At 42.6% G+C, this 25559-nt stretch overlaps 1 protein-coding gene across 2 annotated transcripts in view; it reads left to right on the top strand.

The window, feature by feature from the left end:
• LOC115134157 (excitatory amino acid transporter 2) overlaps positions 1-25559 on the top strand; it is a 64636-nt gene that overhangs the window by 25831 nt on the left and 13246 nt on the right. For both annotated transcript variants that reach the window (XM_029667846.2, XM_065022469.1), the window contains exons 2-7: positions 20516-20655; positions 23009-23161; positions 23350-23600; positions 23949-24099; positions 24415-24541; positions 25312-25545. In XM_029667846.2, the coding sequence (XP_029523706.2) occupies positions 20526-20655; positions 23009-23161; positions 23350-23600; positions 23949-24099; positions 24415-24541; positions 25312-25545 (1046 nt within the window). In that variant the 5' untranslated portion in view covers positions 20516-20525. The remainder of the gene's footprint in view (positions 1-20515; positions 20656-23008; positions 23162-23349; positions 23601-23948; positions 24100-24414; positions 24542-25311; positions 25546-25559) is intronic.

The raw sequence follows: 25559 nt of genomic DNA, 5'->3' as shown, positions 1-25559 counted from the left end.
GAGATAAGGCGGGGCTTTACCTAGCAAAGACTTATAGATGACCTGGAGCCAGTGGGTTTGGTGACGAGTATGAAGCGAGGGCCAGCCAACGAGAGAGTACAGGTCGCAGTGGTTGGTAGTATAAGGGGCTTTGGTGACAAAACGGATGGCACTAGCATCTCATAGCATCTCTACTTGCACTATCTCAATACAGTCAGTAGTTTTGTTTGGCACAATTGCTTGAGTGAGGGTAGAGAAGAAAGGCATTGTTCATAAGAATATGTTATTATGAGAACTTTGATCAACTAGCTAGATATCATTTTACATTTGAGTGTATGAGGATTCGCCCACTCAGAGGTACAATTTTAAACTGTAATATCAGATGTTCTCTTTTCCACATCATTATCAGCATCTCTCTGAGCGGTTTTGAGACAGTCATTTAGTTGTTTCCTCAACCGTAACCAAGAGGCAATCTATGCTTGACCGACCATTTACATGTTAGAGAATGTATTGGCCCTATCCACTTCATGGAATAGGTGATCAAGACTCTGTAACACCTTTCCTCCACTTTGTTGGCTGTATCTCCCTATTCCTAGGCATGGTACAACCTCGAGTGTTTGCTAAGAGGTACATTTAAGCGTGTTATTTTACAGTCATCCAGGCCAGTGTGTGATCCCATCTCCCATTCCCTCTACATGGCAAGTGGCTAAGAGGCTGGTAGGCAGGGAGGCCCCCGAGGGGTGAACAGATATCCGGGGCCTACATGGCCCAGCTCCAATTATCTCTACCTCACAGCTACATTGTGATGCTCCAGTCATGAGAACCGTCATCGGACTCCTTGGAACACACTGGGAAACTGCAGTTCCATTTACATCTCCCTGGCCCTCCCTGGCCCTCTCTGGCACATGCAATATAACCAGCAGCACACTGGAAAGTCTAAAGAAGTAGTCTAAAGCAAAAACTCACAATGTAGTTAGATTCACACGAGCCTTGCGTGCTATACAGACATTTCACTGCATTGTACGGTGTGGAGTACTGTTGTACAATGTATTGTGCTGTTTTGAATTGGGATAGTTCTTTGGTGTGTGAGAGAGGTGGTGTGGGAAAAGGCTTGTTAAGCTGTGTGTTTAAAGCTGTTTAAAAGGCTGCTGCCATAGTCTCTGGGTATATCTGATGGCTCTATTACTCACTGCGCCTTGAGGTTTTACTTTCTTTAGTTGAAATGAGAATCCAAGGTGCCTACTGCCTCCGTTAATCTATCAAGTGTGTGTTTGTGTGTGTGTGTGTGTGTGTGCAGCAGCAGCCAATAGAGCTTCCTCTCTAGTCTCTCTTCCACTTCTCTGTGGTGCGTGGTGCGTTGCTAGGACAACTCCTCTGGGTGCTGGCTGCATCGCTACGTCTCTCTCAAAGCCGGAGCTTGGGGAACCTCCTCGCCCCGGGAACACAGCATAAAATTGGAATAATCGCTGTCGATTATGGTAGACAATGGCCTGCTGCTTCTGAAAGATTCATTCATTCCGGAAAAATAGAACTGTGGAGGGAGGGGGAGGCCAAGGGGTGGCGAGAAAGGGGCACCTCACTCCCCTCTCCGCTCCTCTTCTTTGCTCTCCCACGGTGGGCATAGGCATGACATCAGCGGCCCTCAATGGGACTGGCTTTCTGGACATGCCTGCTGCCCGCTGCCCCCTTCCAACCCTCCATACCCCCCTTCCTCCACTCCCTCCCTTTCTCGCCCCTGCCAGCTTGGACCCAGTGCTTGGCTGGGTGAGTTGGGGCCAACACCACTGTTTGCGTGAGAGACAAAAGCCCCTCGGAGGGAGAAGAGGGGAAGCGGAGTGCTTCACATGGTCCCAGCCAAAAGCAGGGATGGCTGCCTCCCTCCCCTCTCCTCCTAGCAGGCCTCTCCTTTGGCTTGGTGGTGGTGGTGTGACTCCCGTATGCCTGTATCGTCCTCTCCCCCTCCTACCACATCCCCAAAATGGTCTCTTTCCTCTCTGAACTAGAGCTCTTTGAAAGAGTATGACATGTTAAGGGATTTGGGATGAGTGATTTCTCATGCCACAACCTCTACTGACAGTGATTGCATTCCCCTGGCTTTTGTTGGGCTGATGGCCATTTGTCTGGGAGAGGAAATAGCTTTCCAACACATTTCCTTCATTAGATCTAGAATGATGTGGTACTGCTCTATAGGTTGTGTAATCCCATTCTGCTGTGAGACAGGGGACAAATCAGTATGACACCCAACTCTAGAGCTGTTCTCCTTAGTCTGTGAAGTCGACTTTCAGTCTGAATGCACTAATAAATCCGTTTTTAATATTGTCCTCCTAATGTTCCATATGGCCTAAAGTTTCCTTGACAGTAGATACTGTCTGTCACATATGGAAACATGGTTTGTATCTTTATATCAATCTGATGGATAAACTATTATATAACATTAGAAGATAAATATACAGAGACTGAAAAACAGCTTCTATCTCAAGGCCATCAGACTGTTAACTAGTCAACACTAGCCGGCCTCTGCCCAGTATCCTACCCTGAACTATAGTCTCTGTCACTAGCCAGCTACCACCTGGTTACTCAAACCTGCACCTTAAAGGCTGCTGGCTATGTACATAGAAATGGAACACTGGTCACTTTAATAATGTTGTTTTACTAATTTCTTATGTATATACTGTACTCTAGTCAAGGCCTATATTTAACTATTGCTGTACATGTACTATTCTATCCTATGTATTCTACAGACATATTACCTATACCTGAAATATCCATATACTGTCCATCATTTCTATACATCCCATCACATATATTTATTTATACTCTGAACCTACATCGCTCCTCTTAATATTTATTTATTTCTTAATTCCATTCTTTTACTTTTTAGATGTGTGTGTATTGTAGTTTATTGTTAGATATTACTGCACTGTTGGAGCTAGGAACACAATAATTTCACTACACCCGCAATAACATCTGCTAAATATGTGTATGCGACCAATACAATTTGATTTGATATATACAGTTCTTCATCTCATGTACAAGGCAACATTCTGACGCATATACAGATATATTTTAGGATTAAAAGTTGATCAGTAACCATCATGATGGGACTTATTCCCTCTATATTGTATACTGACCACTATTTTCCTGCATAAAGTTCATCCCTTTGACCTCCTCATTACCAGGAAGCTGAGGACAGCTGATACAACATTTCCCCCTGCACCAGTATTGAGGACGCTGGTTGACGTACACCGTATATGGTCTGATGACATAGCTGGACACTGCTTCCCATTAACGTCTCATCCTCTGACCACGACGTCAATGTCAGCATTATATACATCAAATCTTCAGTTAAACATTAAGAAGCTTAAGAAGCACTGACCATGCCATACAATTAGAGAGCTCTCCTTTCTCTCAATCTCTCTCACCGGCCCATCCAGAGGATATGAAGCCCAGACGAGAACTTGATAACCCAGGGGGGTTACAGCTAAAACCAGCCAATGCGGAATAGATGGAGCAACCCCCCCTCCCTAAACTGGAGTGTTACCTCCTCCCTCTAGCCCCCTGTGTGGTGTGTGTGAGTCTCTGTGTGTGAGAGATTGTGTGTAGTTCCTGTGCACAGAAGCCTGGTCCACTTCAATGGTAGTGACAGACATCAGGACTGACTGCGAAGCTTTGGGCAGTGTGGCTGAGGTGGGATGCTTGTCTCTCTCTGGATGCTAACAAAATGCTGCTGGCCTACTATGAACTGTAGCTGAGTTTTTGGAAGATCCAGTTGAATTACACAGAGCTCAATATGCTGAGGTGTGTTGTCTTCGTACTTACGACAATGTCAGGAGCACCAGTGTTTCCACCTTGTCTTTCTACTGGCTGATTGACACTTTCTGTACAGCATAGCATGAGGCAGAATATTATCTAACCTTGGTCAATGTACACAGCACCCAGCTAGCACATACCGCTGTGAGCACCATATGTTTCTATAGTGGGAATTCCAGTACCTCAGCATAACGTTTTCTACAGGTTTCCTCATTGTTTTATTTAAAGTCATGTTCTCAGAACATTAAGAAAACTTTCCATAAAAACCATAAGAAAACATTAGTAACATTCAAAGAACGTTCTAAGAATGTAATATAATAACATTTACATTCCATTCTCAGTGTCAACAAAACTCTCTCTATCCTCTATCTTGTTAAGTGTTGCCAGGTGGGTTCGCTATGTCCACTAATTGACCACACCTGCTCTTAATCTGTTTGAATAGACTAAAATGAACAGTTTAGCGTCAAAACAGTTCAGCTAAGCCAGCATTGTTATTAATAGTCATATTGAAGCATGTTCTCAGAATGTTATTTAACCCTTGTGCTTTGCTGAAGAAAAATTATGTCCATTGTGGTAGGGGTCAGATTGACCCGCACAGTTTAAACACACTCAAGGCAGTCAAAGAATCATGTTAAAACAGCCAAGACTTTATTTTGTCTTGTCAAACCTTTCAGAAAGAAGAAATACAATAACATTTTATTTTAAAAAATATTTAAGAACTATTTGTTAAACATATTTCCTTTCTCAAAAACAAGCATTTTCTGTTTGGAGCTCATTTTGAAGTCTGTGTAAGAGATCTGCTGCTCTCAGACTGAGAAGGAGAAGCTTGGGAAAGCTCCTTTTCACCCAAACATAATTATAAGAGTGCAGCCAGAACCAGTCTAAACAAAATACATCAAATACACTTGTTTATTTTGGACCTGTCGCAAATATCGAGCTTCAATGCCATACAATGCCATACAACACTCCTTCCGTGGCCTCCAACTGCTCTTAAACGCTAGTAAAACCAAATGCATGCTTTTCAACCGTTCGCTGCCTGCACCCGCACGCCCGACTAGCATCACCACCCTGGATGGTTCCGACCAGGAATATGTGGACATCTATAAGTACCAAGGTGTCTGGCTAGACTGTAAACTCTCCTTCCAGACTCATATCAAACATCTCCAATCCAAAATCAAATCTAGAGTCGGCTTTCTATTTCACAACAAAGCCTCCTTCACTCACGCTGCAAAACTTACCCTAGTAAAACTGACTATCCTACCGATCCTCGACTTCGCCGATGTCATCTACGAAATAGCTTCCAATACTCTACTCAGCAAACTGGATGCAGTTTATCACAGTGCCATCCGTTTTGTTACTAAAGCACCTTATACCACCCACCACTGCGACCTGTATGCTCTAGTCGGCTGGCCCTCGCTACATGTTCGTCGCCAGACCCACTGGCTCCATGTCATCTACAAGTCTATGCTAGGTAAAGCTCCGCCTTATCTCAGTTCACTGGTCATGATGGCAACACCCACCCGTAGCACACGCTCCAGCAGGTGTATCTCACTGATCATCCCTAAAGCCAAAACCTAATTTGGCCGCCTTTCGTTCCAGTTCTCTACTGCCTGCCACTGGAACGAATTGCAAAAATCGTTGAAGTTGGAGACTTTTATCTTCCTCACCAACTTTAAACATCTGCTATCTGAGCAGCTAACCGATCGCTGCAGCTGTACATAGTCCATCGGTATATAGCCCACCCAATTGACCTACCTCATCCCCATACTGTTTTTATTTTATTTACTTTTTCTGCTCTTTTGCACACCAGTATCTCTACCTGCACATGTTCATCTGATCATTTATCATTCCAGTGTTAATCTGCTAAATTGTAATCATTCACTCCTATTCATTGCCTACCTCCTCATGCCTTTTGCCCACAATGTATATAAATTATTTTTTTTCTACTATGTTATTGATTTGTTTATTGTTTACTCCATGTGTAACTCTGTGTTGTCTGTACACACTGCTATGCTTTATCTTGGCCAGGTCGCAATTGCAAATGAGAACTTGTTCTCAACTAGCCTACCTGGTTAAATAAAGGTGAAATAAAAATAAATCAATCTGTACGCATGAAAGCCTCCTGGTCAAAAGGATCATGTTTCTATACAAAATCTACACAGACATTCCACAACATTTAATTTAATTTAATAATTTAATTTCATGGAGAAAAAGAGAGGTTAACTAGTATTTTAGACAACTCAAAAGTGGAAATGGTTCAAATTGACCCACAATGTAATAGGAGGGTTAATTACCTTCAAATAAGCTATAATTTCCATTCTCAGAACATTAATAAAACCTCCCAGGAAGACTTTCAAGGAACCATAGTAAAACGCTCTCAGAAGCTCCCTGCAACCGAAAAATGTATGTTTCTAGAACAGGAAAAATGTTCACTTCCGTTCTCAGAAAGAAAAAAAAACATTCAGTTTCACTGGTCAGGAAACCTATTTCTTCATTCCCAGAACCAATGGGAAAACAAAAACATACATTCACAGAACTTCCAAGGAACCAAATGTGCTAGCTGGGCACTCACTACACCAGAGATGAAGTGCATTCCTGTAGTCCTCTGCTCATCTCTTTTCATCTCTGGCACATTGATCCTCTTCTTGATCACTGGAAGGGCTTTTGTGGGCTGGTGCCTCCAATGAGCAGAGAAAACCTGCTCTGTGGGAACATGCAGAGGTTTCAATGTGTCTAGTACATTTTCTATAGGCTGTTTATACTCACCTGATAGGGATTATTGTCATAACAATTGATGCTAACTGGTACAAAAATCAAGTCCATCCGTAGCACGCGCTCCAGCAGGTGTATCTCACTGATCATCCCTAAAGCCAACACCTCATTCGGCCGCCTTTCGTTCCAGTACTCTGCTGCCTGTGACTGGAACGAATTGCAAAAATCGCTGAAGTTGGAGACTTTTATCTCCCTCACCAACTTCAAACATCAGCTATCTGAGCAGCTAACCGATCGCTGCAGCTGTACATAATCTATTGGTAAATAGCCCACCCATTTTCACCTACCTCATCCCCACAGTTTTTATTTATTTACTTTTCTGCTCTTTTGCACACCAATATCTCTACCTGTACATGATCATTCATCACTCCAGTGTTAATCTGCAATATTGTAATTATTTGCCTACCTCCTCATGCCTTTTGCACACATTGTATATAGACTCCCCTTTTTTGTCTACTGTGTTATTGACTTGTTAATTGTTTACTCCATGTGTAACTCTGTGTTGTCTGTTCACACTGCTATGCTTTATCTTGGCCAGGTCGCAGTTGCAAATGAGAACCTGTTCTCAACTAGCCTACCTGGTTAAATAAAGGTGAAATAAAATAAAAAAAATTTAAAAAATGAAACAGAAATATATTTTTGCATGGAAAGATCAGACCTGTGACCTAGTGTTCTAAATCACTATGCACAATGTGACGGTACTGTCTGTGCCTGGAAATATGTCTGGCCAGGGTGGTTCGACCTTAATTCCATTACAGGGAACTAAAAATCCATGTGTACATGTGTAAAGAAAAACAGAAAGGGGATGTTCAGGTTTTTATGGCTACTGTCCCCATGTACACAGAGAGCTAATATGAATAATATGCAATCTCTCCTGGCTCAAAGTGGAGGAGAGATTGACTTGATCATTACTGGTATTTATGAGAGGTATTGATATGTTGAATGCACCGAGCTGTCTGTTTGAACTAATGGCACACAGCTCAGACACTCATACTATAAGGGCACAAGGCGAGACCCAAATGCAGACACAGGAGGCAGATGGTTGAACTCCGATATTTATTAACAAAAGGGGTAGGCAAAAGGCAGTTCGGGGACAGGTGAGAGTTCATAAACCAGGTCAGAGTCCAAACAGTACCAGGCGATAGGCAGGGTCGAGGTCAGGACAGTCAGGGGTTCAGTGATCAGGTCCGAGTCCAAACAGTACAAGGGGATAGGGAGGCTCGAGGTCAGAACAGGCAGAGTGGTCAGGCAGGCGGATTCGGCGTCAGGACAGGCAAGGGTCAAAACCAGGAGGGATAGGAAAAAACAGAGACTGCGAAAAATAGGAGAAACGCTGGTTGACTTGGCAAAACAAGACAAACTGGCACAGAGAGATGGGAAACACAGGGATAAATACACCGGGGACTAATAGGGAAAACAGGAGACACCTGGAGGTGAGTGGAGACAATCACAAGGACAGGTGAAACAGATGACACATGTATACCCCAGAAGACATGCCACAAGAGGTCTCTTCACAGTCCCCAAGTCTAGAACAGACAATGGGAGGCGCACAGTACTACATAGAGCCATGACTACATGGAACTCTATTCCACATCAAGTAACTGAGGCAAGCAGTAAAATTAGATTTCAAAAACAGATATAAATACACCTTATGGAACAGCCAGGACTGTGAAGCAACACAAACATAGGCACACACACACACACACACACACACACACACACACACACACACACACACACACACACACACACACACACACACACACACACACACACACACACACAAAATAACTTACGCACTATACACACATGTACACATGGATTTTGTTCTGTAGATATGTGGTAGTGGTGGAGTAGGGGCCTGAGGGCACACAGTGTGTTGTGAAATCTGTGAATGTATTGCCTCGGCAGCAGCGTATGGGGATCCATAATAAATACAAATACATGTCACCTCTCACCTACTGTGTATCAAGCCTTTAATGGCCTAGTGAGAAGTGCACCTACTAAGAAACCCAATGACCTTTTCATGATTAATAATACCAGCATTTATGTGTGACAATGCACCTACAGTGTATATTCTATGTGGCAGTAAAATGATAGACAGCCTACTGTCACACTGAAATATCACCTTTCCCCATGTGTTCTGATGACACCAATGTGAAGTTAGATGTGCCAAAAAATATATGGATATGGACAGACAGGGTGTTTTCTGCTGCAAAGTCAATTTGCCACCAATGCAGCATAATGAAGCTGTCATTCAACCTGACATTTCCAGGGATACGTCATTGTCATGGTAAAGAAGTGAACGTGATGGGAGGTGTTCACTGATGGAATGTGAATGGATACATGTCTTAGCTTAGTGACTGACACCTTCACATCACCTGGGCCAGCAGCCAATAGCTACTGTTCTGAACTCAAATACTCTGACCAGGCCTCTGAGGCCTCCAATTAAATTAAATAAAATGAAATGTTATTTGTCAAATGCGCCGAATACAACAGGTGTAGAAATTCTTACTTGCGAGCCCTTAAATGGAAGGACCCTTTTTTTTCCAATTTTCCTCTAAAATGACATACCCAAACCTAACTGCCTGTAGCTCAGGACCTGAAGGAAGGATAGGCATATTATTGATACCATTTGAAAGGAAACATTTTGAAGTTTGTGGAAAATTGAAATGACTGTAGGATATTTTTACACATTCGATCTGGTAAAAGATAATACAAACAAAGAAACATGCATTTTATTTCTACATTTTTTTCATCATCTTTGAAATGCAAAAGAAAGGCCATTAAATCACATAGTAGTTTAGGTGCCATTTAGATTTTGGCCATCAGATGCCAGCAGTGTATGTACAAAGTTTCCGACTGATCCAATAAAGAATTGCATTACTAAACAAAATTTTGTATCAAGTCTGCCCAAATGTGACAAATTGGTCAATTTATAAATTTTAAAGTTCATAATTATAGAGAACATACAAAAATGATATGGTAATAAAACATGTACATTTACACACTCCCAAGAATGTCATAAACGATAGATAATTAGCTTCCCTACAGAAAAGACACTAACCTTCACACATCAAGATGGCCGGGAGGGGTGGGTGCGGGGACAGACACAGCAGGGGCTCAAACTTTAGAACCCAGTTCATATATTTGAATATAAAATTTGATTTTATCAAACAAAACTGTGCTACATTTTATCTCTGGGACCCTCATGATGACAAATCAGAGCAAGATTACTGAATGCAAGTACATTATTTACCTTCAGATGTGAATGTATCAAACCAGATAAAAGTGTTTTGTTGTTGTGCACTCTCCTCACACAACAGCATGGTATTTAATAGCTACAATAAATTGGACACTTCAGTTAGATCAAATCAAATCAGGCCCTTCGTACATCAGCTGATATCTCAAAGTGCTGTACAGAAACCCAGCCTAAAACCCCAAACAGCAAGCAATGCAGGTGTAGAAGCACGGTGGCTAGGAAAAACTCCATAGAAAGGCCAAAACCTAGGAAGAAACCTAGAGAGGAACCAGGCTATGTGGGGTGGCCAGTCCTCTTCTGGCTGTGTCGGGTGGCGATTATAACAGAACATGGCCAAGATGTTCAAATGTTCATAAATGACCAGCATGGTCGAATAATAATAAGGCAGAGCAGTTGAAACTGGAGCAGCAGCACGGTCAGGTGGACTAGGGACAGCAAGGAGTCATCATGTCAGGTAGTCCTGGGGCATGGTCCTAGGGCTCAGGTCCTCCGAGAGAGAGAAAGAAAGAGAGAAGGAGAGAATTAGAGAACGCACACTTAGATTCACACAGGACACCGTATAGGACAGGAGAAGTACTCCAGATATAATAAACTGACCCTAGCCCCCCGACAAATAAACTACTGCAGCATAAATATTGGAGGCTGAGACAGGAGGGGTCAGGAGACCAACAAGAAATTAAGCTTTCTGCCCATATAAGACATGTCTATGTCCTGGAAAGTTGGCTGTTACTTGCAACGTCATTCTAGTCACATTAGCGCATGTTATCAACAACCGTCCCGGTATAGGGACACCGATCCCATAGAGGTTTTAACCAACAATGAAGAGTTTTTAAAAAAGTAAGTAAGTAAGATTTAATTTTTTTAATGAATAAACTAAAGTAAAAGAAAGTAACACAATAAAATAACAATAACGTGCCTATATACAGGGTGTACCGGTTTCAAGTCAATATGCGGGGATCCAGGTTAGTCGAGGTAGTTGAGGTAATATGTGACCGACTGATTCAATTCAGTCTTATGTAGCAAAATTTGAAATTGTGTTTTTTACATTGGACAAAAGTAAAGACTCAGAGCTAGAAAATGGTATATCATACACTACAGTTGAGGAACGATGTGAAGGTAATTCTGCTTTGAAAGTTGATAAACTTGTAACCTCACTTTTGATAAAAATGTACTAAACAACCAACGATTTATGCCCGGGGTGTAGTGGAGGATTGTGTTATGCCCGGGGTGTACTGGAGGATTATGTTATGCCTGGGGTGTAGTGGAGGAAGGAGTCAGACGCAGGAGACAGAGAGTTCAGAGTAGGCACTTCTTTATACACCGACCAGGTGAAAACCGACGCCACTCAAAACAAATACCCCAAAACACAGGGGAACGAAACAGTATAACAAAACAGCTCACGTACACGAACAACCGTGACATACATGCGTGTACAACGAGTACAGGCGGGCCGGCTGGCTAATAAAGCCCAACTAATAACCTAATTGACAACAGGTGTAACTAATAAACAGACAAGGAGGAGGAGGAAAAAATCAGTGGCAGCCACCCGAACGGGAAGGGGAGCCACCTTCGGTAGGAGTCGTGACAGATTTCAAGACTAAAGGCAAGAAAGCCTACAGGTGTGTTCGTAAATTTAATCTGAAGTGCCAGAGTATGCTCTGCATGTTCCTAAACTCAGAGTGTTGTCAGATTGTCAGTTCGTAAATTCCGAGCGTTTTGCTCTTGGAGCGTAGGGTTGATCCGAGCGTAGGGTAGTAGAGTTGAGTAGCGGTCTGACCTAACAACAGCAGTTAAGCACCCAAGCTAACTTGGTGTTGGTGACTACAACTTTGTTGCTTGAAAAAATGTATTATGCTTTTTTGCCAACGTTTAATGACACCGGTAGATTTCAACGGGCCTGAGCGTTTATAAATTAGTCAGTTATTCTGCGCTCTGGCACACTCAGAGGAGAGTGATCTGAAATCAGAGTAGATAACCAGAGTGAATTTACCAGCTATTTCTATCAACAGTTGTCGCAGTGACATAAACATTCTATTGAAATAGTTACTTTCATGGTGGAGTCTTTTGTTTAGACAAGTAGCTAGCTAGCTAAACAATGAACCATAATCCCAACTCATAACATTACTACACTGCATGAATCTGCAGGTAGCTAACCAACCAGGTTCAATGTTAGCTAGCTAACAAATCAGTGTTTCTCAGTTCTCTCCTCATGGACCCCCAGCCGTTAGAGAGTTTGATTCAACTTGTCTATTAACACAATAATAACTCCTATGGAATTGTAACAATATGTGGCTAACCAGAATAACAAAACATGTTTTTCATAATATTATTTGTAGAACCTTTGAGATTGAGAAAGATACATGTTATGTAAAGATAAATGTTATGTAAAAAAACATTAAAAATGTTTCTATATACTGTAGCACCAAAAAGGGTTGTAATGATAGCAGAACACTTTTTGGTAATGATAGCAGAACCCTTTTTGGTGATATAACCTCTTTTTAATGGTTCTTTATAGAACCTCGGGAAATGGTTCATTATAGCACCATAAAGGTTTCATTCAGAACCTTATGAGCATGTTTTTTTATAGAACCTTCAAAAAAGCATTCGATATAGCACCAAAAATGGAACTGCTATTATTATGAGTCAAAGAACCCTTATTTGGCACTATATAGAACAATTTGTTTTAAGTATGTGTTCCTATCGATTGGTCCAGCTTACCACCTACATAAACATTCTGCAACCCTATTTTTACAGCGATAAAGCTGTCATGCAATACAATCTAATTTAGGGTAGCCTAGTGGTTAGTGTTATGCAGGTGAGTGAGGACCCAAAAGCGGTTTAACAGAAACAGAGTCTTTTAATGTCCAAACACAGGGAAGACATAAATCCTCTTCAGAAGTATCGGTTGACAAAATAGACAACCCGCAGAGAGGGCGACAAATAAATCATAAAGTCTTTACAGGAGAGTCCAATTCTAGCAGCAGAGGAGAATAGCAGGGTTAGCGGCAACAGACTGCTGGTCTCTCCGGGTAGGCGCGGGTTGTAGAGGACAGAGGTACCTGATCACACGTAGCATCTGATGAAGAGGCAGATTACGACAGGACGGGACAAGGGTGAAGCAAACGAGAATCTGACAAAGACAGAAGCCGAAACAGAGAGAGAAATAGAGACCTAATCAGAGGGAAAAAGGGAACAGGTGGGAGAGAGTAAACGAGGTAGTTAGAGGAGATGAGGAACAGCTGGGGGAAGGAAAGGGAGAGAAGGTAACCTAATACGACCAGCAGGGGGAAACGAAGAGAAAAGAAAGAACAGGAACAAGACATAACATGACAGTTAGAGCGTTGGACTAGTAGCGTTGGACTAGTAACCGGAAGTTGGAAGTTCAAAACCCCCGGGCTGACAAGGTACAAATCTGTCGTTCTGCCCCTGAACAGGCAGTTAACCCACTGTTCCTAGGCCGTCATTGAAAATAAGAATTTGTTCTTAACTGACTTGCCTAGTTAAATAAAGGTAAAAAAAAAATTGAAGCAATGACGGGTTTAGATCTAATGTTGTGATTCATCATTCATTCTGCTTTTAAAGTCTCTAAAAAGCTTTGAAATAAGCCCCTCGTTTAGAGTCAGAAGAAAATTGGAACATTAGGAAATCTCATCCTAAACACCAGCAGTCAAATGCACACAAATACTCTATAATGCAATCAAAATCAGCCAGAGGCCAGGGAAATGCCAACTTGAGACAAAACTCTCCAGGGAGGTTCCCAGTGAGGTAATGGGAGGGGGACTTTAATGGTGAACTGATTTCAGTTGACTTCTCCAGCAGCCCAGAGGAAAACACAGGTTCCCCTTGCGGTGTGCCACGATCACCCCCTGAGCCTTCACTGAGAGAAGATATAGGGAAAGAGGGGATGTAGAGAGGTGGAGGAGACAGTCTATAATAGGGCCTATTGGAGATGACGGGGAAGGGTACAAGGGGAACAGACAGACTGACTGACAGTTTGATCTCATATACAGGATCTCTCTTCCTTTCTTTATATCACACATTCTTTCTCAACACCATCCTTTCTCCTCTTTCTCTCTACCTCATATTTTCAATATTTCTCAATTGTTTGTACTGAGGTTCCACTCAGTATGGCCTACAGGAACTTAAATGGAACTGAAATGGGTCTTTTGACCAGTAATTACCAGTCTGTCTATACTCTGCAATACTATTGTGGTCACAAACAGTAGCAGATGGGAGGAAAGCATGGGCGAATCATGTAGATGTTTTAAGTATCCTAACTAATTGAATGGGAAGTGATTGCTCATTTGACCAGTCTAAACAAGTTGAGTCTATTTCTGTTGAGTTGTGAGTGTGCTAATTGGAAAAATGAGAGTAGAGGAGAGGCAGCTGTGGCTTTCACACAACACTTGCTCAGGGATTGAGGAGAATGATGATGACATGTTGGGAAAGAGAAGGATTAGTTGACTGGAGCACAAGGGCATGTACACACTCAGACTTTTTAAAATATCATTTTTGTAACGTCCAACCAGTCAATAACTGCAGACCAGATAACCATGTCAGCCCAGGACCTCCACATCCGGCTTCTTCACCTGCGGATCGTATGAGACCAGACATCCGGACAAGAATTTCTGTACAAACTGTCAGAAACTATCTCAGGGAAGCTTATCTGCATGCTCGTTGTCCTCACCAGGGTCTTGACCTGATTGCAGTTTGGCGTCACAACCGACTTCAATGGGAAAATGCCCACCTTCGATGGCCACTGGCACGCTGGAGAAGTCTGTTCCTCACAGATGAATCCCGGTTTCAACTGTACCGGGCAGATGGCAGACAGCATGTATGCCACGTCGTGTGGGCGAGCGGTTTTCTGATTTCAACGTTGTGAACAGAGTGCCCCATAGTGGCAGTGGGGTTACGGTATGGGCAGGCATACAGTAAGTTACAGACACCAAACACAATTGTATTTTATCAATGGGAATTTGAATGCACAGAGATACTGTGATGAGATCCTGAGGCCCATTGTCGTGCCATTCATCCGCAGCCTTTACTTAACGTTTCAGTATGATAATGCACAGCCCCATATCACAAGAATCTGGACACAATTTCTGGATGCTGAAAATGTCTCAGTTCCTCCATGGCCTGCAAACTCACCAGAAATGTCACCCATTGAGCATGTTTGGAATGCTCTGGATTGATGAGTACAACAGCATGTTCCAGTTCCCGCCAATATCCAGCAACTTTGCACAGCAATTGAAGAGGAGTGGGGCAGCATTCCACAGGCCACAATCAACAGCCTGCTCAACTCTATGCGAAGGCAAATGGCGGTCACACCAGGTACTGACTGGTTATATGATCCACACCCATACTTTTTTTTAAAGATCTCTGTGGCCAACATATGTATATCTGTATTCCCAGTCATGTGAAATCCATGGATTTATTTAAATTGAACTGTAACTCAGTAAACATTTTGAAATTGTTGCATGTTCGGTTATATTTTTGTTCAGTGTATGTATACTATTCTCTCTAGTAAGTTGTTCCTTCCAAGGTGCACCACAGAGCACAGATATGCAAGACAGGACGCTAGATACTCTAGTTCATGCAGACAGTATCGTCAGTGAAGGAAGTGAGCGAGTGTTGCGTGACACACACAGCATTTGATTGCAATTTTGCTGCTGGTGATAGGCAGGACTCGCAGGAGGTATGTTTGTAAATTAAGTTTATCAAGCTATGCAGCATATTGATTTCCTTCTGGATTAACAAATATAATGAAAATGTTTTGTTGTTTTACTGTAGTACTAGCCACCTACTGTAGCAATTTCACATTAACTCACATTAACTCACATTAAGCATCTCCAATCCAAAATGTAACCTAGAATCTGCTTCATATTTCGCAACAAAGCATCCTTCACTCATGCTACCAAACATACCCTCGTAAAACTGACTATCCTACCGATCCTTGACTTCGGAGATGTCATTTATAAAATAGCCTCCAACACCCTACTAAGCAAATTGGATGAAGTCTATTACAGTCTCATCCGTTTTGTCACCAAAGCCCCATATACTACCCACCACTGCGACCTGTATGCTCTCGTTGGCTGGCCCTCGCTTCATATTCGTCGCCGAACCCACTGGCTCCAGGTCATCTATAAGTCTTTGCTAGGTAAAGCCCCACCTTATCTCAGCTCACTGGTCACCATAGCAGCACCCACCCGTAGCACACGCTTCAGCAGGTATATTTCACTGGACACCCCCAAAGCCAATTCATGCTTTGGCCGCCTTTCCTTCCAGTTCTCTGCTGCCAATGACTGTAACGAATTGTAAAAATCACTGAAGCTGGAGTCTCATATCGCCCTAACTAACTTTAAGCATCGGCTGTCTTAGCAGCTCACAGAGCATTGCACCTGTACATAGCCCATCTGTAAATAGCCCATCCAACTACCTCATCCCCATATTGTTTTTTTTTTTTTTTTGCTCCTCTGCACCCCAGTATCTCTACTTGCACATTCATCTTCTGCATATCTATCACTCCAGTGTTTAATTGCGAAATTGTAATTACTTGTAATTGTTTTTCTGTTGTGTTATTGACTGTATGTTTGTTTATTCCATGTGCAACTCTGTGTCGTTGTTTGTGCCGCAATGTATCATTGTACATATTTAATTAATTATGACAATTGAACAGTTTGAGGTGTTCTCAGATAACCTATACAAATATATACATAGAATTAGGCGTAATGATTATGGCTCTAGATTGCAGGACAAAGCTGTTTCAGGTGTATGATAAATGCTAAATGTTTCTAACTGCCTCCCTCATGACCCCCCTCCCCCCCCATCGTCATGTACTTTGTGCCAACTCTAAAATAATGGATGCATGATGCCTCTGCTGCGGAGAGTGACATGTCTTTGTATCTCACTTCATACATCTGTATTATGTCATTCTCAATCCACTGTCCCAGCAATTTGTTTTTAAAACATCAGTCAATTATTTTACATACAGAGACTAGAGACAACCAAAATTGGTGCTGGGAAAGGTCCCAGAACATTTGTTCGGTCACGGTCAATGTTCTCATAACACAAAAACTGTCCAGTTGGGGTGATGCTTATAGAGTGTTTGTATAAAACATTCACCTGATGTTGCTAGAATGTTCCTAGAACACATTTAATCTGTTCTTTAAGCCTCTGCGCCAAGCTGTGGCCTTGTGTGCTTTTTTCAGTCAGATATGATCAATCAGGACACAGAATATAATTTCTGGGTTATTCAAATGTTCCCATCCTCTTCATATATTGTGTACTTGTAACACTGTAATTTATGATTTTCTTTCTTCATCACGTGTTGAAAGTCTTATGAAATGTGATTTTAGTTGGATATGGCTTCCTTTAAATAACTTGTATTCTTGTGTATTCATGTGCTTCTTAAATACAGACTCAGAAACTTCAAATCAGAAAACTTTTCTCAATTTCAAAATCACATTTCACAACACTTTCAACACGTTCTAGCAACGTCAGGTGAATGTTTTATACAAACATTCTATAATCATCATCACGAATGGACCGTTCTTGTTTTATGAGAACATTTGTTGTGACCTTAAGAAATGTTCTGGGAATTTTCACATAACCAATTTTGGTATGCTGGTAAAACATTAATTGTATATTGTGCATTTACATTACCTGGAATCCTAATGTGAACTTTTGGGGAATGTGCTGTGGTAGTTACAGATGTTGTGCTCAACATTTTAGTGAATGTTAGGAGAACATTCCAAATATATTTCATTTCAAATAAAACAATTGAAATAAAAACATTTTGTTATCAAAAACATTCTCTGAATTCTCATTCTCTGAATGTTTTGGGGATGTTATCATCCTAATGTTAGATAAAACTAGAACCTAACTAGAACTTAATGGACATCTTAGCTAATGTTCTGGGAATGTTCCCGGTTTGCTGGGATGATTGTTTCACTTGTTATCATTGACTCTATTAAGGAAGTATGACAGTTAATAGATGACAAAAAAGGACAAAGAGGAAACAAACTTTGACCGCACCCCTGGGGTTAGCAGTACCACAGTCACAAATACACTGAGGGTGTCCCAGATGCCTCAATAGACTTCTGTTCCTCACATCCTTACCCTCATGGACAAAGTACTTGATAGACTTCCACCTCATCAGCATTTCTCAAGTATTTTCAGAATTGTAGAGAGAAAGAAGAACAGAACACAGAAAGAGAGCAATGTAGCTAAGATTCTTTATTCTCTTGTAGGACGAAGCCAAAGTATTGACGGATTGATTTTTCTAAACTACCTTATAGGTTCAATGTCGCACAATAGGACAACATTAGAGATTTTCTATAGACAAGTCGGCTAAGAACAAATTCTTATTTACAATCACAGCCTACACCGCCCAAACCCAGACGACCCTGGGCCAATTGTGCGCCACCTGATGGGACTCCCAGTCATGGCCTCTTTTTGATACAGCCTGGAATTGAACCTGGGTGTCTGTTGTGACACTTCAAACACTGAGATGCAGTGCCTTAGACCGCTGTGCCACTCGGGCATTAGGTTGAATCAGATCAAGTGTTAACCGGTGATAGCCGACACCCACATAGCTGATGTTTTGGCGATGTCGGTGGTGTAACTGTGTTGGAGCTTTCAAATTGGTGAGAAGCTGCTCTTGATCATTGTCACGAAGCCACACCTGACCCACTTGCGTTAGAAGTTCAGAACAAGAAAGTGTAGGCTATATAGAAATAATAACGTTCAAATTTAAAATGATTTAAGGTCATCCTAATCAAGGTGTAGATTACATCTCACATTCCAGTGTTCAAACTTGTAAACAAAGCTGAATGGTGTTTTTCTTAATGCGACTTAACTTGACTTAATGTCCGCTTTAGGTATAATGACAAGAGCTGCTTGTGGATTTGACAGCTCTAACACAGTTCCACCTCCAACACCGTCAACACAACCATTATGGGGATGTCGGCTAAAGCGGATCTGATTGAATAGAGCCCTAATTGGACACACAGGCATGCATACAGTATACGTACACACACAACAACACACGCTAAGGAGAATACTGAAGAAAGGCAATCTCAGCCTCTATAATGATGTGTATAAGGCTTGGCTACAGGATAAATCAGCTGGCCTGCTCCCAGGCACACAGATGGAGCAAACACTTCCAGTTATTCATTTCCTATTTCATACGTGTGAAATGCAGAAAGGACATGTAAACACCATGCACAGGCACACATTAGTCATCATCTCGGCTGTTATTATAGTTTTTTTTAAATGACAGAACTAAATAAAAAGTTAGTCACAAAAAAAGTAATTGCTTTTCTTTGTTGGAGGAGAAGTCATTAATTTAGAAGGAAGTGTAATAAAAATTGCATTTATTTGACAATGTAATTTTGAGAGAGCTACTGCATGAATGCTCGTGAATGCTCTCTTTTCATTACAGTTAGACCGAGGGCGAGGGGGGAGTGCAGAGCGGTGTCAAGGAGGCAGGAGATTACCCACTGGGCACACACTGGTTGAATCAACATTGTTTCCACGTCATTTCTGTCACAGTGCTAGCCAATACAAGATGGGATCTAAAACACACAGAAAATAACCATCTGATTCAGCAGAATAACAAATTAGAGCAAGTTACAAAGTACAGTAATAGTTACAGTATACAGTTACATGCACTAAAATCCAGGCTATTTCTCTCTCTCTTTCTTTCTCTCTCTCTATTGATCTCTCGCTCTCTTTCTCTCGCTCTCTGTTTCTCTTTCTTGCCTTTATCCCTACTCTATTCTTCTCTCATTATCTCTAATGGAATAGTCAGATTAAGCAGTTAAGGGAACCCTCTTTTCTAAGTATGTAGTGATGGCACACAAAATGTAGTTAACATTTAGTTAACATTTGCCTCAAGTTTACAGTCAAAAAAGGGTTGGAATAAAGTTTAAATACTCCATAGACTGGACTGCCAAGTGAATACAAATATTGACTTTATCTGACAGCTCTGGGACTTGACTTAAAATGCTGCCTCAGATAACAAGACCCTGTCAACAACCGATCTAAGTCTCCAAAATACACCATCTGTTCTGATTAAACAGACTTTAAATTCCCTGCCTCTGAGGGAATTCAGTTTTTTAATCACCATCTCACCATCTGTTGGCTGTCAAAGTAACCCTGGGCCACCTTGTCATGACAACCTGCTAGGCAACAAGCATCACTACAGAGATACCAGAGCACTTATTGCATGACCTGAACTTCTAATGTCCTCTATGTATTTAGCAACTGATCATCTCACATTAGGAAAGTCAAATTAATTCATTAATTAATTAGTTAAGAACAAATTCTTAACTGTGGGGAAACTGCCTTGTTCTGGGGAAGAACAACATATTCTTACTTTGTCAGCTCAGGGATTTGATTTTGCAACCTTTCGGTTATTGGCCCAACACTCTAACCACTAGGCTACCTGCCACCACATATTTTATATTTAACTCTAGAGACTCAATCGAATCCAGCCTCCTTCCTCACCCTCACAATATGAGGACAGTTGCAATGGCACATGTGCTGATCATATAATGTACATCTATAGCTTCTCCAAACATGTGACTGCATGGGCATGTCAGACGCACGTTTTGCATATTAAAGTAACTAACTCTCACTCCCTCTGTCTGTCTCTCTCTGTGGCTCTGTCTGTCTCTCTCTCTTACACAGTGCCGGAATCATGCCTAAGCAAGTGGAGGTGAGGATGCATGAGAGTCATCTGGAGCCCATAGAGGCCAGGCCCAGGAACAAATGTATCAGCTGCTTCTCTTCTCTCTTCAAGAACCTGCTGCTCACACTCACCGTGCTCGGTCAGTACTATTGTCAGCTGTTTTACCAAGCACACAATCACAATCTATCTCTCTCTTTCTCTCTCTCTCTCTCTCCCTCTCTCTCTCTCTCTCTCTCTCTCTCTTCTTCTCTTTCTCTCTCTTCTGTCTGTTTGTGTCTTCCTGTTTGCCTGCATGTCTGCCTATCCATTTACTGTATAATGACAAAGATGAATGTCTTACTTGATATATCAGAGCCCATGATGTGTCTCAAACACCTCTTGAGACACCAATGGTTTAACGTTGAGGCAGAGAAAAAGACAAGCATGGGGTGGGTTACACACAAGGCAATTCCGACAGATGACACGGTTCAGTATTCTGGCCAGATGTGCTCTGTCCTGCTATGTTAGTGGCCAGGGCAATGGAGAGGAGAGGAGCAGCCATCTGTGCTGGCCCAGCAAGCCAGGTGGCAGGTGCCCTGATCTTCCCTAGCCCAGTACCACCTGGTGCCCCCTCACCACCACCTGGCACCCTCCCTTCCCTTATGTGTAGAGTGAGCCATAGATAGATATAGACTCTGATTATGGATTTATCTGCAGTTCAGGTCATGTGGTCAGGAACAACTCCTGGCCCTAGTCATGTGTAATGTGAGGACATAGCAGGGAAGGATATGATAGTCATTTACTATAATGGAATGATGGGCAGAGTGGTAGTGACGCTAAAAATACCCTTTTTGTTTCAGGTCACAGCGGTTTTGTTTGCATTCAGTGGTTTTATGTGTGTTCAAATGAACACGTGCGTGAAAATAAATGAATGTGTGTGTGTGTCTGTGGGTGTGTCTGTATGTATGTGCGTGCATGCGTGCATGTGTATTCATAATATATACAACAGACCATTTGGCAGAACACTTTCATAGCGGCTCCCTTAGTGGCATCAATAATCTGCCATTATGGAAATTGCATAAGGGCTTGGATGAGGGGTTGGGATGGGGTTAGAGATGTAGGATGCTCCATGCACAGGAAAACAAATGCCTTCCTCATCCAGCAGGTGTGCAGCACCAGTAGGGTGAGGTTACGTTTCTGAAGCTGTGCGTGAATGTAAAACAGCTGACAGATATCTGTGAGATTAAAAGGCTTGAATTGCCCCTCTCAGGGCCTGTGATCTTTGGCAGGGATCTAGCAGCAGAGGAAGTGCAGCCTACAGGGGGGTGGGGGCTTGGGTCTGGGCCTAGCCTTGTCAAGCTTGAGCAGGACAGAGAGAGAGACAGAACCGGGGACAGAGACAGGGACTGACCACAGGGCCAGTGTGCAAACGGGACTGCAGGGGGCAGGAGCATTCAGAGTTCAGCTCTCTCTCTGGGGCACAGGGGGAGGAGGGGTTGGGGTGGAAGGACACGGATAGAGAGTTTGGGGTGTTGGGGGACCAGGGTCTAGTTTTCTATCTAGGATACATGTAGATTGGATTTGGGAAGTGGGTTAGGGATGTTTTCCAAGGTTGAACCATGGGAAGCAAAGGAGGTCTGATGGGGTTGAGGGCACATGGTGATAAAGTCAGGGCCATTGTAGGATCAGAGGAGTGTGTTATTGTTTTCCTCAGGACTCCCCTTGCTTATAGGCCTACTCCATATACTGGAGTATAGTGAGAGTGATATTATCATACCCTGATGCTAACTGAGTGTTCCTAGAAAACCTGATTCAGAGGGAATAGAGATGCTCCTCTCCCTGTCTGAAGCTCAGACTCCTCCTCTGTCTTCAAAGAGACCCGCTCTTAATCCTCTATCAGACTCTATCATCCTGTCTCACACTGGGACTCAATTCTGTCTCCCCCATCCACACCTACCCATTGGCCCCTACACATGCAATCCACAGCCTCTCATAACCAGATCCAGACTGTTAAATTAATACGCAACGAGAAGCAGCAATTTAAGGCAGACCTATGGAAATTAAATATTGTTATTGTTTGTTAATATTCCTATAGATGCCTTTATATCATAAGCAAGTCTTATTTGGAAATTATTCTCATTATCGCCAAAATCTCTCTGCACAGTTTTACAGCATGTTTTCTAAATGTAGAATGTCCTTATCACCTTCTCACAAGGGAGCCAGACACAGCACTCTTGGGTCACTTCCAAATCCCACCTGTTCTTAACTCCTTGGCCCCTGAGTTAGGGACCTATTGCCTTCCCAGCACTAGGGTAATCATGAACACTGTGGCACACAACCTCCTCACTACTGCTTTCTCTCCCTCTGCACTGGTCTCTGTCTCTGGTCACGGTGTAGTATTGGTTCCCCTCTCCTCTTATGGTGTCTCTCACATTCCTCTGGCTGCAGACATAGGGGATTCCCTCTGTATCTATTAGTATTATTTCACACCCTTCCCCCCTCTCATTCTCCAGGTGTGATTCTGGGGGCTGTGTCTGGGATGCTGCTTCGTTATGCCTCTCCCATCCACCCAGACATTGTCATGGTGATCGCTTTCCCTGGAGACATCCTGATGAGGATGCTGAAGATGTTGATCCTGCCTCTCATCATCTCCAGTTTAATCACAGGTATGGTATGGTACAGTCATAGGTTCAATATAGGAGAGAGAACTACTGTTTTTAAATATAGTTTGTTCAGTTGATTATTTATTAGTATCAATCATCAGGCCTATACTTATTCCATACTGGTATAATAACACATATTCAATCTGAAAGAGGAAAAATGCCAGGTTTAGAAGTGCTTGTTTTGTCTGTAGGTCTGGCTGGTCTAGATGCTAAGTCTAGCGGTCGCCTGGGAACAAGGGCTATGGTCTACTACATGTCCACCACGGTGATTGCTGCTGTGCTGGGAGTCATCCTGGTGCTGGCCATCCACCCCGGAAACCCCAAGATGAAAGAGCAGCTGGGAGATGGCCAAAAACATGATGATGTGTCCAGCCTGGATGCCTTCTTTGACCTCATCAGGAACCTATTTCCTGAGAACCTGGTACAGGCCTGCTTCCAACAGGTAAAATACACTTCAACACCCACATTTATTTAAACGAGGTGAGTCAATTTTTAGCAAATGTTTTTAACAACAATGGCCTGGATGAGAGAGTCAATAAGGGCCTGGATGAGAGAGTCAATAAGGGCCTGGATGAGAGAGTCAATAAGGGCCTGGATGAGAGAGTCAATAAGGGCCTGGATGAGAGAGTCAATAAGGGCCTGGATGAGGCAACCCCAGAACAAGTCTTATGAAGACCACAATGACTTAAATATTTTGTATTTACATCCTTAGCCCCTTGTTACCAAATGTTAAGATAGGGTGAGATGTAAGATATTAAGGACTTGTCTGTGTTCTCTTGTCCCACCTCAGATCCAGACAGTCACTAAGAAGGTTGAGAAGGTGATTGAGGAGGACGTCAATGCCACCACCACCCTGGAGGGGCTCCTGTCCAACGCCACCAAGGAACCTGAGTTCATCATCAAGAAGACCCTCCAGTTTAAGAGTGGCATGAACGTGTTAGGTATGGTGGCTTCTCTTTTGGACCAGGCTGCAATTGTTTCTACAACCGCCCAACTGAAAGGAATTGTGCATTTAACACTTTTAAAATTGTCTTTACTTATTTGTCTGAGAATAAACCAGTGCATAACATACAGTATCACACTTTAAGTGATCCCTGGGTGGAGCTAATTCTGTCTCACTAACTGTAGCAGATTTGTATTCATCATAAAAACAACTTCTCCATTCACTATGATCTTCTGTCTTCATATCTTTCTGTGAGCCCAATTTACTTTACTCATTCCCAGCTGTGATTCCCTATCCTGACTGTGTGATGCAGGTGTGATTGGCTTCTTCATTGCCTTTGGCGTTTGCATGGGGAAGATGGGAGAGAGGGCCAAGCTCATGCTGGAGTTCTTCAACATCCTCAACGAGATTGTTATGAACCTGGTCATCATGATCATGTGGTAAGAGATCTTTAGCCTTTCAAGCCCATTCTATATGGACCTACGGTAGCCATAAAAACTAGAGGAGGCTGATGGGAGGAGTTATTGGAGAATAGGCTCATTGGGTGGCAGATAGTTCATTGGGTGGCAGGTAGCATAGCGGTTAGAGTGTTGGGCCAGTAACCGAAAGATTGCTGATTCGAATACCTGAGCCATCAAGGTGACAAATATGTCGATGTGTTCTTGAGTAAGGCACTTATCCCCTTATTTGCTCCAGGGGTGCCGTGCTACTAAAACAACACATTTCATTGCACCTATCTTGTGTATGTGACAAATAAACATGTATTTTTTATTGTAATGGCTGGAATGGAATCAATAGAACGGAGACAAGCATGTTTGATGTGTTTGTTACCATTCCATTTATTCCTTTCCAGACAATACAACGAGCCCGTCCTCATATAGGTCCTCCCACCAGGCTCCTCTGATAGAAACATGAGTATTTTTATGATTGCGTTTGGTAATCCGGTATATATTGTAGACGTTGACTGAGAAGGATACCTCTTTCTCTTCAGTGTATACAGTGTTAAACACAGGAGGCTGCTGAGGGAAGGATGGCTCATAATAATGTCTGGAATGGAGTGAATGGAATGGTATCAAACAGATGGAAACCATGTGTTTGATGTGTTTGATACCATTCCATTTACTTCGTTCTAGACATTACTGTGAGCACGTCCTCCCCAATTATGGTGCCACTGGCCGCCTGTGGTGTTAAACCTCTCCTCTGCCCCTAGGTACTCTCCCTTCGGTATCTGCTGCCTGATCTGTGGTAAGATCATCTCCATCGATGACCTGGAGGTGGTTGCTAGGCAATTGGGGATGTACATGGTGACTGTAATTGTGGGCTTGATCATCCATGGAGCCATCTTCCTGCCCGCCATCTACTTTGCCATTGTCAGGAAAAACCCCTACACCTTCTTCATGGGCATCTTCCAGGCCTGGATCACTGCCCTAGGGACAGCCTCCAGGTAAGGGCCACAAC

Source organism: Oncorhynchus nerka, linkage group LG9a (genome assembly GCF_034236695.1).
Source record: "Oncorhynchus nerka isolate Pitt River linkage group LG9a, Oner_Uvic_2.0, whole genome shotgun sequence".
NCBI classification, from domain to species: domain Eukaryota; kingdom Metazoa; phylum Chordata; class Actinopteri; order Salmoniformes; family Salmonidae; genus Oncorhynchus; species Oncorhynchus nerka.
The sequence above is the reverse complement of the archived record's forward strand: the minus strand, read 5'-3'. Positions and strand labels throughout refer to the sequence as shown.